This window comes from Peromyscus leucopus, chromosome 5, assembly GCF_004664715.2.
Source record: "Peromyscus leucopus breed LL Stock chromosome 5, UCI_PerLeu_2.1, whole genome shotgun sequence".
Classification (NCBI taxonomy): Eukaryota; Metazoa; Chordata; class Mammalia; order Rodentia; family Cricetidae; genus Peromyscus; species Peromyscus leucopus.
The window spans coordinates 130,104,780-130,124,845 of NC_051067.1; the positions used below are offsets into that span (position 1 = coordinate 130,104,780).

Genomic DNA, 20,066 nt, shown 5'->3' on the forward strand with positions numbered 1-20,066 from the left:
GCTAAGCTGAATATTTTATTGACATGAAGGTGGCTTGGCTATGATCCATTTTTATGGTTAGATGTTATTTGAGGACTACAGTGGTGAAAATAAATTAATTATTCTTCATAGAATTTTATGAATTTTTTTAAAGACAGAAAAAGATCTGGCATTTGAAATTACAAAGCATCGATTTTCATCAATTTTTAATATGAAGAGTATATATATATATATATATATATATATATATGAATAAGGATATAGCTGAGTTGGTAGCTTAGTTAGCATGCTTAGTCAGAATGCTCGAAGCCCTAAATTCTATCACCAGCATTTCTTAAATCAAGGGTGGTGGCACCTGCTTGTAATCCAGCATTCTGGAGGTAGTAGAAGGGGATTCAGAAGTTCAAGGTGACCCTCAACTACATAGTAAGTTAGAGGTTAGTCTGGGACATGATAAACTCTATTTAAAAGGAAAAATATTACTCAATACAAGTACTCAATATGGCTGGGCCAGGATCTGAATGGAAAGTCGGCTCATGATCTACTGCTGAACCTAATTCATGAGAGTTAATTCCATCTGTAGGTACTGAGGCTGCCACAGGCAAAGCTCTGAGGATGTTGCAGAACTATGCAGGTGAGTTACCAAAAGGCCAGGATATGATAAATATTCCAGCAATTACATTTTAAGATGCTACCACATTTCAAGACTTCACGCTGAAGGTGTGAGCCCAGTATTTACAGCTGTACTAGGGAAGGAGGCATGCTTTCAAGAGAGACAACATTTGACTGATATCTGTTTAGCCGCTAATCAAAGCTTGGGACATTTTCAAACATGATGCATAAGATTAATGACAATCACATCTCTATTTAACTAGCCAGATAAAGTCTCACGATTTATTTTTATTGTATTGTATTATATTGTATTGTATTTTTTTTTTTTTTAACAATACAGGGTCTCATGCAGCCTAGGCTGTTCTTGAACTTGCTATGTATTTGCAAATTAGTTGCTATGTGCTGGGATGATAGGTGTGGACTACCATATCCAGTTTTTATGGAGTGCTAGGGGTCAGACACGGGGCTTTGGACATGCTAGACAAGCATTCTGCTAGCTATGTCCCCAGCCCCGTCCAGTTGTTTCAACTCGCCCAGCTTTGAGCTTTCCTCCCTCACTTCTTCCCAGTCATTTCCTGTCCCAGCCTAGGCTTCGTTAGCATCCTTCACATCATGGCCACGAGACCCTGCTATGTTACATGGGCCACACAGTAACACGACATGTATTAAGATTTCTAATACATAATTTTGTTTGATCCTCACAGTTTATGAAATGGATCTCACCAGTTCCTTTCCTCAGCTGGTACAGGCAAGGCTGGGGAGAGTGTGAACATCACAGTTGAAGGCACTAGTGCTGAGACAGATCTGAACCTAGGTCAGTGCCATGTTTTTATTTATTTATTTGACATACCCACTCTCAGCTTTTTTTTTTTTCGAGACAGGGTTTCTCTGTGTAGCTTTGCGCCTTTCCTGGAGCTCACTTGGTAGCCCAGGCTGGCCTCGAACTCACAGAGATCCGCCTGGCTCTGCCTCCCGAGTGCTGGGATTAAAGGCGTGCGCCACCAACGCCCGGCCCCACTCTCAGCTTTATACTCCTCCCACGTGTAAAAATAGAAACACCATCTCTATCATCCATAATTATTGTGGGCTCAAGTATTGTTTTTATTATATTTATTATAATTATAATAATAATTATTATTGTGTGTGCATTCGAGTGCGTGCGTGCGTGTGTGTGTGTGTGTGTGAAGGCTGGAGGACAATTTGTGGGAGCAGTTCTCTCCTTCCACTACGTGGGTTCCGTGGTTGAAATTTAAGTGTTCTTGGTGGCAGGTGCCCTGGTGGGCTAAGCGGTCTTACTGGCCCATGGACCCAAGTATTGATAATGTCTGAAGCAAGAAAACCTCAGCAGGAGTTACTGACATAATATGACCGACATGGACACTGGTAGACAAGTTCAACAATGTAGCCATAGAGGTAATATGAGTCTTTCCCAAGACTGTGCTCATTCAAGCATTCTCTTGTGGGCTTGGGATGGTGACTTCTTGAGGGACATCGGAGAGGAGGATACATGATGGTATCGTTTGCTGCCGGGTGGATTGAGAGCAGTCAGAAGAGAGGAAACATGATGTTTGCTCTGACCCAGAGCAGCAAAGCCAAGGAGAATGTGCAGGATTTTAAAAAGCGAAGGAACTTGTTTTGTTTATTATTTTAAAAAAGGAGGAGGGATGGATGGGCAATCCTCACCCTGAGCTAGATTTAAGAGCTCAAGTACTTTTGGGGTTCACAGGCTCTTTAATGGGCCCAGAAACCATGCAAAATATGAACAAATCCTGCAAAATGAACTTTTTGTATAGTGTGGGACAAACTTAGGCTAACAGCGACTCTCTTGAAGTTTGCCATTCTTTGAAGACAACAGCACACATTTATTTAGGAACCACATCTTATAAGACAGAAACCAGCTTCAGTCACTTCTCTAGACTTGGTCCACGTTATTATTAAACATTTAGAGTTTGAATATCACCCACTCACTATGGAGATGGGGGTGTGTCAGTGCCTGAGTTATGAGTTTTCCTCTCTGAACATTCGGACTGTTTTTTTCAGAGAGCTGTGTTAAGTTGCTTGGATTGAAGAATTTTCAAGAAGCAAATGTATTTGAACTGCGGCTTTTAAGTCCTATTTATTTAAACAAGTGGGTCACCAAGAAACTTTAAGGTAAATAGTGGCCTCAAGAGGAAGTACCAGGGCGTCCAAGCGGCTCCAACCTCTCTGGGGAGCAGCCAATTAATCTCTGCTACAGAACAGCGCCGCCCGGCCTTGCACCGGAGCCAGGCACTTAGGACAGAAAGGCTGCCTGGCTGCGGACAGAAAGACATTTGGCCTGGAGCTTCATCCGCAGTTGGTTCCCTATCCTCCCCGGGGCGACCGGGTGGCTGTTGGGCTCTTAGAGGCGTCCCCGAGCCTAAACTGCTTTCTCCCAGGAAGGGGATTAAAAGTCACAAAGGAAGGGAGGGGACTTCGGTGGAGCCCCTGGGGGCGTGGGTGGGACGTCCCTGAGTGGGCCTCGCGCCGCAGCTCGCCAGCAAGTGGGCTGGAGGAGGACGCGCCCTGCCCAGCGCCGGCCCCAGCCCCAGCCCAGCGCCGCGGGCTGCGATGCGCATCGCCGCGCGGTGAACCAAGCGGCCGCTCGGGCAGCGGCGGAGGCCTCCCGGGCGCCCCGCCCTGCGCCTCCTCCTGCCGCCTGCGCGCGGTGCTGTGCGCCCGGCCCGCCGCTGCTCCTCCTCCCTGCCTCGCGGTCCCCTCCTCGGAGTCCCGACTGAGCGCGAGCGCCACACGGCCCCGGGCCGCCGCCGAGCGCGCCAAGACGCCAAGACGCCGAACAGGTGGCCGGAGGCTGCAGGCGCCCAGGCCGGGGACAGGCGAGGCCAGGCGAAGGTGGCCGGGCTGGACATGGTAGCCTGGCGGCTCCGTGCCGCCGCCTGCTCGCGCCCCTAGCCGCCGGCGTGCCGGCGCAGCGGCCCCACCGCGCCCTGCGTACAGTCGCCCGGCCCAGCGCCGCTCCGGCCACGGACAGCGAGGGACGGCGGCATGAAAGTGACCGTGTGCTTCGGGAGGACCCGGGTGGTCGTGCCGTGCGGAGACGGCCGCATGAAAGTTTTCAACCTCATCCAGCAGGCGGTGACCCGCTACCGGAAGGCCGTGGCCAAGGTGAGTGGCCTGGGGCGCGCGGCGGGGAGCGGACGGGGAAGGCGCGGGGATCAATATGGCGCTTCCTGGAGACGGAGGAGGGAGACCGGGAGGCGGGGAAAGGGAAAGTGCGGCAGCCGGGCGGCCTCGTCGGAGCCCCCGGCCCGGACCTGCGGCCGCAAAGTTCTCGGCGCGCGCGGGCTGGGCCGCGATCGCCACCCGCACAGTCCCTGGACACTGCCTGGGTCCTCCGGGCTCAGGAGTGGGCGGCCCGGCTCCCGGAGCCGGCACCGGGCGAGGCAGAGTGCGGCACGCGGGAGGCGCGGCGTAGCCTTGGCGGGGCGCCTCTGCCCGGCCGACCGCGGGCCCTGGCAATCCAGCTCCAGGCCTCTCCCCGAGCAGGCAGGCCTGCCGCCCAGGGTTGGCCACGGAACTTTGGGGGTGTGGAAAGAGTTGGGTGATCCCGTAGACGCGGGAGCCGCAGCCGGGCCGTGGACCTTCTGTGTTCTTGCGGGATCTCCGGGTCACGCAGGCAGCCCCGGTTGGGTCGGCCCGGTTAGTGGGCTCCAGTGGGGGCGATGGAGTGGCTCCCGTGTTCGGTTCCTTGAAACACCTCGGTCTGGACTCGCTTCTGGAGTCCAAGCTCCCTCCCGACCTCCACCCTTACCTCGTTGGATGTGCTCGGGTGCGGAGCCCCGGCTGCACAGGGCCTGGGGTCGGAGGAGCGTCCCTTCTCTGTTTTCCTGCTGGAGTAGTAACATTGTCTCCCTTAACCCGCATTCCTCCATAATGGGGCAGAAGTGGAAGGGCGTTTTGTTAGACTGTTTTGCCCTCCGTGTTTGACAACAGCCCACGCTGAAGTTTACGCTCTAGCACCTGAGGATATTTCCTTTGTACGAGAGTGGAATGTGTTCCCTTTGGTATTTCCCGTCTGTTGTCTGTTCAGTAGTGGAGTGGCCTGCCTTCTGTGACTTCAGAACAAGCGGGAGGGGGAAGGAGGCTTTGTTTGCCTAAGTCGCCGAATGCTCATGGGCCACCCTCCATTTTTCTCTGAAATTAAGAAAGGGCAGAGTGGTTACACCTTTGTTTTACTTTGCTTTTACTCTGTGTTGGAAAAATAACAAAATTGCCCCTTTAAGGAAACTTTGGGGGATGGTTAGGAACCCGACACGGGGGTAGGAGATGCTGAGTTCGACAGCTGTAAGTGTTCTTCCAGCTGGTCGAATTCATTGAAAATCAAACAGCGTTTGTGGAAATTGGGCACCTGTTTATCTTGTAAAGCTGACAAGAGGGGAAATCCTCTGTAACTTCACACTTAAGTGTTGTAAGCATCATTTCTGATTGACAGTTAGTTGGCAATTTAATGTTGTAAGGGAATAACCAGGTTGTCTTTGTACTCTGCAGACCGACATTGTTAGCTGTGGGGAAAAAAGAAAAGAAAAAAACGGCAGTAACATATAGTGCATAGAAATGTGCCTAGTTCCAGAGCAGAAGGCATGATGCTGTTGGCCTCTGCTTGGCTGATTTTGTTTGTAAAACCAGCCATGTTTCATCTTGCACATCCCTGGCAATGGTCAAGTTGCCTGTTGAGGGAATACACAGGTAGCTGTTTGACTGGCAGAATTATTATTTTTTTTCTATAGAAATTAAGCATTTACTATCCAAGGTCAAATTAAGCACTTATTGTGTTGTGTGGCTAGGTATTTAAGGGTCCAGTAGGCTTCCTTGTAGAAGATGGACTGTGAAAAATCTAAAACAAGATTCCTGTGATTGCTCAGGTGAGGATGACTGTGGTGTGGCTTGTCTGTGCCGTGGGAGGAAGATGTCTCTGGGATGTTGGATGGATGAAGTTGAGTGCCCTTGTTGATAGACGTGGCCTGTTCACTATCAGTGGTGGCTGTCCCATAGTGAAGGGACAGGGGTGGGGAAGAGGTCACAGAAAGAGCAGGAGCCGTGAGTAGTAATTGTGAGATGGCCAGGTGGGAGAAAGGAAGGGAGCGGGATTGCTAGAGATAAGAGAGTCAAGGATGATCCACTGGTTTCCAAAGCGCTCAATTGAGGAGGGTGTGTGTGTGTGTGTGTGTGTGTGTGTGTGTGTGTGTGTGTGTGTGTGTTTAGAGATCAGAGCTTGTTGTTGGGTGTCTTTCTCAGTCTCTGCTTTTTTTTCTTTTACTTTTTTTGAGACAGAGTCTTACTGAACCTGGAATTCAAGGCCAGGCAGGGATACAAAGCTCCCCTCCCCCTCTAGATTTTCAGCATTCAGAATTTAACCATTGGCTCACAAGTTGACTCATAAATGTTCAAAGGGTTAGGCTTGGTGACACAAAGCATTATCCCAGAACTTGGAGGCAGAGGCAGGTCAGTCTCTGTGAATTCAAGCCCAGCCTCATCTATAGAGTGAGCTTCAGGCCACCCAAGGCCATTCTACATAGTGAGACCCTGCCTCAAAAAAAAAAAAAAAAAAAAAAATTCCCAAACAAACCAAAAACCCAAAACCAACCGAACAAGGGCTGACTCAGCAGCTAAGCACACTGGCTGCTCTAAGAGGACCTGGGTTGGATTCTCAGCACCCTCATGGTGGCTCACAACCATGTCCAGTCCCCAGGGGATCGAATGCCCTTCTGGTCTCAGCAAGTGCTACATGAATGTGGTACCCACACAAGCAGACAAAACACTGACACATTTAAAATAAACAGATTAACTTAAAAGTGACCTTATCCATTGGTTGCTTTTCCTCTTGGAAGGGTAGGTACTGAGAGTACTCTTTAGCCTCTTACACTTCTCCCATCCTTTATAAGGTCATCAGGGAACAGATACCTCAACACTGTTAGTGTTGCAACTTCTCTTCTTTCTTCTGCTTAATAAGACAGGATAGATCCTGTATGAAGAACTGGGTAGCCAGGTAGTGGGAGAATCTTGCTAGGTGACATGAGACATGATGAGCTCTCACCTGCTGGGGAAAAATGTGGGCAGGCAGAGCATGTTCAATGTATGAAAACCCATGAAGCAGAAGGAAAAAGAAGGAAAAGAGCTTGAAAAAAAAAAAAAAACCAGCCAAGTTTTCTGTGCGCTAAGCACTTTGTGGTATGGTGGGGCGAATTTTCTGGCATTCTGTTTGTGTTATTTGAGCTGTTTTCTCTGTAGGTTGAACAAATCAATTTCTGGCCAGGAGAACGCCATGTCTTAGCACCAGAAATGTCCTTAAGAAGCCAGTGTTAGACAGCTTATCCTTAGTCATAAGCAATCTCTCTCTCTCTCTCTCTCTCTCTCTCTCTCTCTCTCTCTCTCTCATCTATCTATCTATCTATCTATCTATCTATCTATCTATCTATCTATCTATCTATCTATCTTCCATGTGTCTGTCTGTTTGTCTTTCAAGACAGGGTTTCTCTATGTAACAGCTCTGGCTGTCCTGTAACTCACTCTGTATACCAGGGTGTCCTCAAACTCACATGAGATCTACCTGTTTCTGTCTCCTGAGTGCTGCTGTGATTAAAGGCATGAGCCACCACCACCCAGCTGTATTCTATATTTTTACACTAGTGTAAAAACATTTTTCTAGTCATGAATGGTGATGGGTTAAAAATCGACGCTTTCTTCATTTACCCACCATCATTAAGGCCCTGTTTGAGTAGATACTGTGCTAGATATTGACAACCAGGTTATGTGGATGCTTCTACTGAGTGTGTCCAGTTGGAGGGCCATTTGTGTCTCTTTGTGTGCTCAGAGCCTTACCATTTCTGGTACGCATAGAACCTTAACTTTAAGCATGGGTTTTATTGAAGGAAAGCTGTGTACTAAATGTCGTGCTCTGGACTTCATAGAAGAAGCCACCTTTATGCAGTGGGTGGTGGTGGTGGTGGTGGGTCTCTTGTAGTCCTTAGGGTTTGTAGTGGGGTTTGTGGGAGGGATGGCTAGCCATGTTTAGGGCCCTGCTTTCTAACTGAGTAGCTGAGTGGCCTCAGAAAGCACCTGCTTTGCAGTAGGAGAGTTCTGGATCTGCAGGTCTGCAGTGGAGTCATGGTGTGTGAACCTGGAGAGCATATTGCCATCCTAAAAGTGTGATGGGATGCACTGTAGGAATATTGGGGTTTGGGAGGGCCTATATCAGGTTGTGGAGGACAGGAAATGCCAGGGAGAGACTCTGGGATGTCATGTGGTTTGTTAACAGAAAAGACAGGAGAAGTAATTGATTGGATGAGCCTGGCTTAGTGGGCAAGAAAAGCTTCTGTAGACAGGAGAAGGGATTGCAGACAAGATGAGAGTGGGGGGCTGGAACCCTTGGGTCACCTCCCTTCTCCTTAGAGCCCTGTCTCGGGAGGAGATGTTGGAAACCTGGCTGTATTAGCTGTTTAACCCTTGGGCGAGCTAACGCTCGGTTTCCTCATCTCGCTAGCAGGAGTAAAGTGTGTGTTGGACATGATGAATTTGAATTATTCTGAACTCGATTTAGTCTGTGGAAGCTGCTCAGTAAAGATTAAATCAGATGCATTTCATCTGCAGAACACGCTCAGCTTTTCTCTCTCCCATAGTTTCTGCTTGGCTTTTCTTTCTTTTGCTTCGAGTGTAATTTAATTGAGGAGTTGGTTGACTTAAAACCTGCTTATGCAACGGCACGAGCAGAAGAGCAGATTGATTCAGGAAGTCTAGGGAGCAGAGGATGCCAAGGCTGCTCTAAGTGTTTCAGACGACCTGGCTGGGCCTCTGCTTCTTAAACCAGTCTCTTAAGGGTGACTTAGCAGCAATTCGTTGTTTAAATACAATTTAAAGAGGAGGGGATGTGGGTGGGACATACCCACCACCTGCAGTTCAAGTGCTAACAGGGGGAGAGGCAGGAGGATGGATTGGCCACAAGTTCCAGGCCAGTCAGGAAGTGTCTCAAAGACCAAAAAAAAAAAAAAAAAAAAAAAAAAAAAAACTAAATAAAACAACTTATAGACAGGAACTTAAAAAATGACTTTCTTTTGGGATATTGTTAATTACTAAACTTATGAATCAGTTTTTATGAAATGCCTGGTAGTTGGTATGCTTTTCGTGTGTGTGTGTGTGTGTGTGTGTGTGTGTGTGTGTGTGTGTGTGTGTATGAATGAATGGGTGACATTTTGCCACACAGTTGCAAACTTACTGCAAACTTGATGGAAGTTACATTATTGCAGTGATTGAGAAGATATCTGCAAGAATAAGAAAAAAGTGAAGTATAAAGTACTTTATTATTTGCAACATTTTCTGTCTTCCAAAGAGAAAAAAGAAACATAGTTAAAAGGCTTGTTTCAAAATGCAGCTCTCTGTGTCCTCCTGTCTCAGAGGTCCAAGTGTCTCTAGTGACCTGTTGCTTTCTTGCGCAGCCTTCTCTAGACTCCATACCCCATGTTCCAGCCCCTCAGGTTTCCCTGCACTTTGCAGCCTCGGCGCTGCTCTTTCCTGCTGCTTCTTCCCAGAAGGCTTGCTCCCTCGTTGCAGGCTTCCTTTGGCCCTCAGCTCAGGCTCGCCCTCTCTGGGAGTGGGTTGTGTGTACTTGGCTGTTGGAGGCCCTCTTTTCTCTGTGCTTCTCCTGAGGACTTCCTGTAGCTCTTGTACTTTGTAGGACTCAAGGGGATGTAGAATGGGGCTGTGATCCTCTTCCAGGTGAGATGCAAGCGCCTCCCTTCAGTCTCGCTGGTTCAGCAAATGTCTGCCACATGGCCATCGTAAAGGATGAGTGAATAGAGTTGAGAAGAAACACATCACACACATACCGCATGGGAAGGGCCCTTCTGAGAAGATACTGACTCCTGCTTGCTAGTTAGAAGGACCTTACGGCTTGTGTGTTTGTCAGGTAGCACGTATAGCGTGCAATCAGAACTAAGACTGAGAGGGTTTGGACAACTTGGAAGATTCTCTGTCGTGCCAGCTATTTTCAAGGAGTTCAGTCTGTCTGTGAGACCAAGCAGAGTTTAGTCCTGGAGTTTGCACTGGTCAGGTTCAAGGCATGTGGCCAAAGCAGTGTGGGAATCTGGCCTTGACTATACTTAGGCTCGGTCTAGTGCCTCCATCCCTTTCAGTGGGAATCCTTGGGGCTGGGCCAGAAGTGAACGCAAGTGTTTAGGATTTGAGATTCACTGGATGAATGTGGCTGAGGAGAAGCACTGCTTGGCTTAATCATCCTCATGGATGAATTTCTCATTGGAGGTAATGCTTAAAGTCCTACATGGACCATTAACCTGCAGATGGATCCTCCATCTGTCCCGGGAGGTTCTTACCTTCGTGAGGCATTGGATGCATGCTTGTGACAGCACACATTCAACAGATATCTCTCTCTCTCTCTCTCTCTCTCTCTCTCTCTCTCTCTCTCTCTCTCACACACACACACACACACACACACACACACACATTTTCTCTTTTCAGGATTGGAAAGAATGGGGGAAAATTAGGCCAGTAGGTTCTTTCCATAGGTTATTTTCCACTGGGTGGAGTTGGCATTTTAGGCACACACAGCATCCTCCCTTCTCCGTAGCCAATAATCCTACATTCCTATCTAGACCTAGGTCAATAGCAGTAGAGCTAAATCTTTTTGGTGCCTTTTCTGTTTGACACAGAAAATAAAATATTAATTCTTTTTGTTGTTTCCTTGTTTGTGATTTTTGAGTCCCTGTCTTACTCTGCAGCTCATGGTGCCTCAAACTGGTGGTCATCATCTCCTTTGGTTATATATGTGTACCACAGCCTTGCTGCCAAATCCGTCTATCCTTCCTGCATTCCTTCTTTCCTCTCTCTCTCTCCCTCCCTCCCATTTTCTCCCTCCATCTCTCCTCCTTCCTTCCTTCCTCCCTCCCACCCTCCCTCCTTCCCTTCTTCCCTCCTCCCCTCCCTCCTCCCCTCCCTCCTCCCCTCCCCTCCCCCTCCCTCCCTCCCTCCCTCCCTCCCTTCCTTCCTTCCTTCCTTTCTTTTTTGATAGGGTCTCTCTGGCTGCCTTGGAACTCAACATGTAGACCACCTTGACCTTGACCACACAGAGCTCTCCCCACCCCTCTGTCTTCTAAGTGCTGGGATTGAAGGCCTGCCTCCCTGTGCCCAGCCTTAGAGAGTCAAATTGTAATGAAAAGAAATTTAATGTTTAGTGACTAAAGGAGGAAACTCTCTGTTTTTCTTCTGTTACTATTTTTGCTTTAAGAACTTTGGAAAGATTATGTGAAGATATGTTTCTTCCATGGGGGCTATGCTTCTTTATATCTGGCCTTCCATCTGTGGTGATTTACCCCATTAAGTAATACTCTTGTGTTCAAGATTCAGCTTGTTTGCTTGGCTGCTTACCCAGCCTACACAAGAGCAGCTAGGTTCAGTCTCCATTCCTGCCTAGAACTGATTTGGAGAGGCACACCTGTAATTCCTTCACTTTAGAGTTGGGGGCAGGGGTGGGGGGGGATCAGCTGGAAGTTCAACATAGCAAGTTCAAGGCCTCTCCCAGCTACATGAGACTGTCAAAACAAAACTAACAAAACCCAACACTCTTGCTTCTTCTCTGATCTCTGTCAGTATTGGCACTTATGAATAAAACTTAAAGCTTTACTCCTACAATATTGTTTCTTTTCTTAAATTCTTTAATATGTAGGTAAGAGAAATGAAACATTTATCTAAAAACTTCATCGCAGCATAACTCATAATGATACCACATAGTCCCTGTGTTGACCAGCTGATAGATGCTTAACCCATTTGGCTAGGGGCAAGGAGGACGCAGAGTGACTCAGAATTGGCTCATTTAAAAAAAAAAGACCTTTATTTAATTATTTTTGTTAATTTTTTAAGATTAATGTATTTTATGTGTATGGGTGTTTTGCCTGTATGTATGTATATATACCATGTATGTGTTGGATCCCTTGGAATTGGAGTTACAAATGGTTGTGAGCTACAGTATAAATTCTGGGAACTGAACCCAGGTCTTCTGCAAGAGCAGCTAGTGCTCTTAACCACTCAGCCATCTCTGCAGCCCCAAGATTTGTGTGTGTGTGTGTGTGTGTGTGTGTGTGTGTGTGTGTGTGTATGTATGTATGTATGTATGCCATGGGTGTGCAGGTACTCGTGGGGGGCCAGGAAAGGGATTTTGGTTGCCTGGAGCTGGAGTTACGGTCAGTTGTGAGGTGCCAGTTATGGATTCTGGGACCCAAACTTGGGTCTTCCAGAAAGAGCTGCAAATGCTCTTAACCGCAGAGCCATCTCTGTGTCCTGGTTATTTCTTTTATGAGTGATTAAATAGTCTAAATGATTATAATGGTTGTACAACTACAAGTATACTAAAAATTATTAATTGTGAACTGTGTGTGTGTGTGTGTGTGTGTGTGTGTGTGTGTGTGTGTGTGTGGTGCAGAGGTATAGAGTGTCTTCAGCTGTACTCCACTTGTTTTTTGAGACCCAGTCCCTAGATGAACCAGGAGCTCACTGACTTGGGGACACTGGGGAGCTAGTGAGCTCGGGGGGCCTCCTGATCACAGATGTGTGTCGTCAAGCCGTGCTCTCACACGGGGGTGAGGGGAGGAACTGAGGGCCTCATGCTTGTGTAAGCATTAACTGAGTGCACTATCTTTCTAACCCCAATTGTATACTTTAAATGGGTGAATTTTATGGTTTATGATTATATCTCAATAAAGATGTTAAAAATAGATTACGTAAGCCAGTATGAATAAGATTCCATTTTTAGGTATTTTATAGTTCTGAGAGTCCCATAAAACATGTCTTTGTGTGTCAGAGATAACCAAATACCCCAATTGAGAATGATTTTTAGGGATTTAGAATACGATGCACTAAATTAACCCTGCTTTCTTGGGCCGGTGTAGTCTATCATGCTGTCTGCCTGGGAAGCTCTTACCCGATGAACCTCTGCATCCCGTACCCCCTTGGAAGGTTTCTCAGCTGTTAACCCATCCCTCAGCCCTGTTCCCCAGCTCCCCAACTGCCTTTGCTGAAGGGAGGTTGACTGGGATGTTGCAAAGATACCTAAAGGAAGAGTTTTATGTGTTTTTGCTTTTGGCTCTCAGTAGTGCCCCCCTCCCCTGCTCATCTCACCATATTTGAGGGCCGGGCAGCTCCGTTTCAACCCTGGAGCCCCACGAGCGTTTCTGGTCTGCAGGGCTGGCCATCATGCTGCAGGATTACCAGGCAAGTGTGACACTCCTGGGCTTTGCCAGGGAACAGACAGGGTACTGGATCTCCTTCCACTCACCTGCGTGTTAAGTCTGTGCCTCCCTTGTTGCCCTCCTGGACACATGCTGGTGGGAGTCAGGGTAAATGCAGCTTAGGGTGTCCTCAGAACTCACTGTTTCAGGACATGTGTCTTCGAAGATGAATCACATGCTCAGAGCTGGTTTCCTCAGACTGTTCCCTTCCTGAGTTTTAACTAATAATTGCTACGACCTGGTGCTAAATGGACGCTGTATGTGTCCCTATGTGTGTATATATATATATCCGGAGGCAGCGTTTTCATGTCTCTAGCTGTAAGTAGTTTAGCGGTGCCAGAGCTGTAGATTTTCTCACTCTTTGTGTTCTGTATTCAGATATCGCGGAGCTGAGTTTTGGGCCTGTGTGATGTTTCTGCTTGTGTGTGTTTTGCATCTTTTCAGACTAGAAAACTAGTGTGTATTACAGGTATTGTGGTTTTAGAAAAGGCCCTTTTAAGATCGCCTACACGGAAAATGAATGTTTCTGTGTACCTAACAGAATAACTCACTGTTCATCTTGCAAAACGAAAATGGCCAGCTCACCAAAACGTGGAGGTATTCACAGATGAAAACCACAAAGCAGAAGGCGCTGGTCTGGTGTAGGCCGTTGATAGAAGCCTAGGCTTTGTGTTTTACTTTTTAGTGTTTAAAATGCATGGAAATTGGTAACTCTTGTATGTATGTGTTTCAATTGTCTTTTCTAAGCCCAATATTAAACCTACTTTTTAATGTAAGTTCTTTTCCAAGAAACATTTTCTTACACTACAAAGGCATTTCAGATGTCTGATTTATAATTCTGAAACCCAGTGTGCAGTGTCATTGTGAGTGATGGCGAGCAGATTCCTGCTCGGCAGGTTATCCTTCAGCTAAGAGTTCTCTTACAGCCCAGAGAACAGTCAGAGAGGGCAGGATATGGGCTCCTGGTGCAGCGTCGTGCAAAATGTGACTAAGCCCTAAATCCACTGACGCTAGATGCAGGATTTGGGATCTTCACCTCTTGGTTGAAGTTCCAGAAAAATCCAGAGCCTCTATTGTGAGATTGCGTCGTGTGGTCTGCTCACCGTCGAAACAGTTGGACCCAGAAGCTGGACCATCCAGTATTCAAGTCTTGAAGAACTCATTTAATTATGAAGGCACATCCTAAAAGGTTTTTAATTTTTTTTTCAAGGAAACTTGGAATGGTAATTAACCACTAAGCATTCTGTGATGTTAGTTTTATTGTTCATGTTTTATGATCTACTGATGACAACCCAGATGTCTGCAAAAACACATCCAGTTTCAGGTAGCTGCAACTGGAAAGTCTAGCAGGAGGTGTTTTCCTTGTTAAGCAACGGACATGTCAGAGTGACAAAGAATGGAGGATGATCTTGGGTGTTTAATGTTCCCAATCTCATTGGCTTGTTGCCAGGGATCAAAGAGAATGACTTTTGTTGTCGTTGTTAGAATGTGTTTTGGGCATTGAACCCAGTGCCATACTAGTCTGGTGACTCCTAAAGCTGTATCCAAAACAGAGAGAGGGTGCAGGCACTGTGAGGAGTTGACGGAGTTCTGTCACCTGTAACCGTTGCTCAGTTCTGCTGAGGACCGCTCACATAGCCTTCTGTTGTTTTTTTGTCTGTTTGTTTGTTTTTGTTTTTTTTCACCCTGGTTAGACCAGCCCTGGGTCTGGACAGTTGGGTGGGTTAGGTAAGCAGCCTTTCCTATAAAATTATTCTAAGAGACGTTCACATCTCACTAGTCAGCTGGAGGCTCCAGAGCTGTTCATAGAGGAAGTTTCCATTTGTGAGCCTGTTTCTCTTCTGTACCTGGGGATGCTGTCTTCTTGGGCTTTCTTGAAGAGGAAGTGATTACATATTGTCTCCTCACTGTGTATGGGACTCTTAGTCCTGTTCAATAGATTGAATCTTTTTCTCCCACCTCAGGTTTTACTTATTGGCTAGACCCACTTTTAGTGGCTAGTTTATCAATCAGCTCCATTTTTATCTGATTTATTATATCAAGTGTTGTTTTTCAAGATGGTCTGCTACAGAGTCACCTTTTCTTCCAGACGTTTTATAGAAATTCCAGTTTGGTGTATAAATCATCGGAAAAGGAGAAAAACAGTTCTAGGCCCCACAATGTACAGAGACAACAGATGAGAGACGATTATTCTGCCCCTGATCTTACCTGGCTTCTGTTTCGTTTTTTGCACGAGCAGCCGTGGGAAGAGCACGGTGGCCTGTACACTTATGTGTGGTGCCTGCATTCTACCCTGAGTTCCACTCCTGGCCCTGTGCTGGGCTTTCCATTAATCCTTGCTACTCTCTACAGCAGAAAGCGGCCATACTGCTGTGTAAAAGGACCAGTATTTTGTCCAAGGTAGCCTTCTGTGATAAAACGCTGACCCAAACCAACCAAACAAAAACCAAAACCAGCAAGGGCTTTATTTTCAGTTTTCAGGTTACAGTCCCTCATCACAGGAAGCACATTAGGAGTTCACCTGGAGAAGGTGTGGTAAGCTTTCCCCAGGTGCTTCATCTTCGAGATTCCAGAGAAGTCAGGAACATTGACAGCCTCTAGCTCCTTCTGCTCCAGGGCTACTCACTGCTGGCAGGCCCTGGGACAGAGTAGGGAGGGACAAGGTCAGGGTTCACTCAGCGTATGAGCTCACTCAGGCCATGGGCAGTCCAGTCCCTGGGACCTGACCTCAGTGGGACTGGTAGGGTCAGCAGCAGGGTCTGTGAAGGTTTTCAGAGGGAAGGGGATCTCTAGGCCTGTGGCTCATTCAGAGGCAGGAGCTGAAGCACAGGCCACAGAGGAGTGTGGCTTAAGGCCTTCCCCATGGCTTGCTCAACTTGTTTTCTTACACAATACAGGACCACCTGCCCAGGGAGGCACCGCCCACAAAAGGGCCGGGCCCTCCCACATCAATCATTAATCAAGAGAGTGCCCCACAGACGTGTCCACAAGCTAATCTGATGGAGGTAGTTCCTATTCCCAGGTGACTATAGTTTATGTCAACTTGATAAAAGTTCATCAGCATACATTTATTAACTATATTCTTTTTTTTTTTTTTTTTTGGTTGGTTTTTCGAGACAGGGTTTCTCTGTGTAGCTTTGCGCCTTTCCTGGAGCTCACTTGGTAGCCCAGGCTGGCCTCGAACTCACAGAGATCCGCCTGCCTCTGCCTCCCAAGTGTTGGGATTAAAGGCATGCACCACCAACGCCCGGCAATTAACTATATTCTATTTATTTCTTTATTTGATATTTTTAATATATCATGAAGCCCAGGCTGGCCTTGCAGTGGCTGTGTAGCTGAGTGTGACTGACTTCTGGGTCTTCTTGCCCAGCTCCTCAGCACTTGGATTGCTCCCACACCCGGTTTACAGTGTGCTGGGACTGGAGTGCAGGGCCTTGGCAGTGCTGTGCAGGCATCTTCCAGCTCAGCTTGTCTCTTCGAACATTTTGAAAGGCATCAACTCTGTATTTTCACTTAAAATCCTTTGAAACTTGGAAAGGATAGGAGTAGGAACTGTGAGTGTAATTTGTTGGTGACATGCACGAAGCTTCTAAAGATCTGCCGGATTCCTTAACTAATTAGTTCTGAGACTGCTCTGGGGGGTAGAAACCACCTGTGCTGGAACTGAAATGGAAAGGGGACATTGTGTAACTGCTCTGAGCCTTGATTATATAGGCTTCTATCACCTCAGTGCTCATAACCCTTTCTTACGCTTCTGTGAACCTCAAGATGGTGATTTTGAACAGCCACATCAGCGCATGGGAACACAGAACATCTTTTGCTTGTACAGTAGTTGTAAGGGCTGGCAGATTGATCGACACACCTCTTAATACTTAGTTCAGCTAAGGGCTCCCATTGTCAATCACCTCTTGACTTCACCCAAGAATTGACCTATTTATTGTGTGAGAAATAGGGAGTGGTGTCTTGAGGGTGTGGTGAGTTTTGGGTAGAGCAGGAGGTGTTGTTAGATTAGACTTACACCATCATGGGCACACGGCTTTGTGTTCAAGAGGACCTTCTCTTCCCATCTCTCCACTCTGGAGCACAGTGTTGGCTCCTGCCTCTGGACCTTCGAGGCTGTATTCATTAAAATAGCACTTCCTTCTGTCCTCACATGCACTTAGGAAGTTGCTAAGCAGTGATTAGAATAATAAAGCCGTGGAGTTGGGCAATGTTATTTCCACTCTCCCTTTCAGCATTTGTTTGTAAACATTGCTGCACAGGAAGTACACTGAAATGTGAAGCTTTAGCTTTCTATTTAAATCGCAGATGGAGTTTACATATTTCTGGGCTTCTTTGTTTTTGTGCCTTCTTGATAAAATGGTGAAGAGTGCTTTCAGAAACATTCTAGAACATCCACATATTTGATAGACGCAATGGTAGAAGCTGGGCTTGGTACATGCTTGCCTTAGCATTTGGGAGGCAGAGGCAGGAGGATTACTCCAAGTGTGAGGCCAGCCTAATCTAGATAGTGAGCTCTGGGCCAGATGAGACAAGAGAAGGAAAATTTGAAAGGCAACCTGGAAGAATTTTAGCCAGACCGTAATCTGCTTTGAGAAGAGTGGTCTTGGCGCCTTCTTCCCATTACAGGAAAGCTGCTTTCATGGACTCGGGGTGTTGATGTTACTACCCAATCTTTGCTCTTGACGTCACAAAGATCCTTAGGTCAGAGTGATGGTGGACAGCTCTCACCAGAGTGCTGTACTGGGGCATGAGTAACTTGCCTATCAACTTGGGGAGTTGTTGAGAAAGGGCTTTTCACAGGGGTACTCATCATACTTTCTTGGGTCACATTTATTTCAAGGGCATTTCAGAGAGGTAGGAGGAGACCCTGTAGAGACGCCAGGAAGCAGTAGTGATTGTGGTCATTCCCAGGCGTTGGGTGGTGATGGTGCTGCATGTTGTGGCTGAGTGCCTTACTTGTGTGCATGTTCACCCCAGAGAGGGTTGCTGGTGATGAAATTCTGACTTCCCCAGTGAGGAATGTTGGACTCATGGACTGCACACTGATGCATGTTGGTTCTCTCCTGCGCAGCTCTGATGCTGCAGAGCGTGTACTATGAATCTCTCCCTGCACAGGACACACTGTGTGGCCACATACTGTAGGATATTACAATTCTACATTAATTCCCCAGAAGAGCATGTTCTCATTTGTTGTAAGTTTGCTTGAATGACTTAGGGTAAGGGTTCAGGGATAAGTGCACATTTGCTGCTGAAGATGAGTTGCTTAGCTATGGACCCTGGGCCAGCAGAAGTCACATCGGTTAGAAATACAGCATCTTGACCCTCTGTTTCAGAGTCTGCATTATATGTAGATTGGCAAGTGGTGCTGGAACAGTTAGAATGCAAGCACTGCGCTGCAGGAACACTTGAAAAGATTTTAAAGCCCGATGCCTGTACTGTACACAGCAAAGGAGCCTGATCCCCGAGTCCAGACTGGATGCCAACATTTCTGCAAAGCTCATGAAGGTTCTTGTACAACCAGGATAAAGAGCGGCTGGTCTGTGCCAGTCTGCAGATCTCTCAGGTGATTGGACATTGGGATGTGGAGTCTAAGCTGCCTTTCACTGGGTGTTGGATTGTCCAGTGTACCAGTGGGAAATCTCAGCTCAAGGGCTGGTCTTCCATGGCAGTTGCCCACAGTACATTGTCCTTCCTACCTGACTTTCCAAGTCATTATATTTTTCTGCCTGGTCATTTTGCTGGTTCTCTTTTGTGCAAACAGCCGATAGCACATGTGTTATATACACCTTAGGTTTTAATTATGAATTCTTTAAAAGTATTTATTTAGTATGAGTGTGTGTGTGCGCATGTGCGCGCATATGCACTCGTGTGTATGAGTTTGGAGATCAGAGGACAACTTATGAGAGTCAGTTCTTTCTTTTCACCATGTGGGGCCTGGGGGATCCAATCCAGGTCATCATTTCTGGTGACAGGCACCTTTACCCACAGGGCTTTCCCAATAGTTCCTAGTTATAAACTCTTTTGGTTTATGTTAAGTGAATCCATGAGAGTCTGTTAAAGGATATCAAGGATTTATTAAGATATAAAATGGGGAGAATTACACTCAATGGATGCAGGATAAAGTAAACAGCCGTCGTCCTCCATTCTGCCGGGGGGGCGGGGGTGAATGGAACCAGCCATCTGGTCTCTAATCTCACACACACACACACACACACACACACACACACACACACACACACACAGAGAGAGAGAGAGAGAGAGAGAGAGAGAGAGAGAGAGAGAGAGAGAGAGAGAGAGCGCCCTCTCCTCAGCTTTAAGTAGTCACATACCCACGCCTCTATCGGGCCAAATACCACAAGGTCATTGGAGAAGTGAATTCCCACAACAAATTTACTTTTTGTTGTCTATTTTGAGACACAGACCTTGGGTAGCCCAGACCTACCTCAAACTCACCGTGTGTTTGAGGATGACTTTGAATTCCTCCTGATCCTTCTGTCCCTACCCCCAATGTGGTGTTGGGTTTCGGGTCGTGTACATGAAAGCACTCTACCAACTGTGGTATGAGCCAGCCCTAGCTCTCAACTCTTACTGGTGTGTGGTCTGGTTAGTAACGCCGCCGCTACCTAGAGCTGGGTCCAGATGTTGAGAAGAGGCAGCGAAGAGACCGCTCAGGAGGTAATAAAGAGAGCAGGAAAGGAAAGGCCGGTGGGGGAAAGCATGAGCCATGTGGCCAGTCTCCCTAGGTCCTCTGGGTGTCTGTGTTTTGTGGACAGACACAGGACAGCTCAGTTTGTTTTGTGGTGATGCTGGAAAGAAGGCCTGAGTGCTGGACTAAGTGCTTCTCTTGTCAGTTTCTTTTCATGGTTGTTTCTGAGTAGACACCTGTGTGCTAGACAGGGCATGACAGAGAAGCCCGGAGACACCGTTTGGCTGGCCACGGAACCTTCCATTTACATAGGTTTGTGCTCTGCATCGTAGGACATTTCTTAGCCCTGCCAGGGACCTGTGAACCTCAGAAGACCTCAGAAGGTCTGTCTTGTATCAAGGCCCTGTTCTTTCTGTTAGCATGGCTACTGGTAAACTTCCCTCCCCTCCCCTGCCCTCCCCTCCCCTCCCCTCCCCTCCCCTCCCCTCCCTTCCCCTCCCCTCCCCTTCCCTTCCCTACCCTCCTCCTTTCTTTTTCTTAAGGCAGAATCTCCCTGT

At 47.2% G+C, this 20,066-nt stretch overlaps 1 protein-coding gene across 17 annotated transcripts in view; it reads left to right on the forward strand.

Annotated features, from left to right (window-relative positions):
* Positions 1-3,200: 3,200 nt before the first annotated feature.
* Pard3 (par-3 family cell polarity regulator) overlaps positions 3,201-20,066 on the forward strand; it is a 555,581-nt gene continuing 538,715 nt past the window's right edge. For 8 of the 17 annotated variants that reach the window (XM_028887845.2, XM_028887847.2, XM_037206368.1 and 5 more), the window contains exon 1: positions 3,201-3,735. In XM_028887845.2, the coding sequence (XP_028743678.1) occupies positions 3,616-3,735 (120 nt within the window). In that variant the 5' untranslated portion in view covers positions 3,201-3,615. The remainder of the gene's footprint in view (positions 3,736-20,066) is intronic. The other 9 variants (XM_028887848.2, XM_028887852.2, XM_037206367.1 and 6 more) reach the window with 2 other exon arrangements.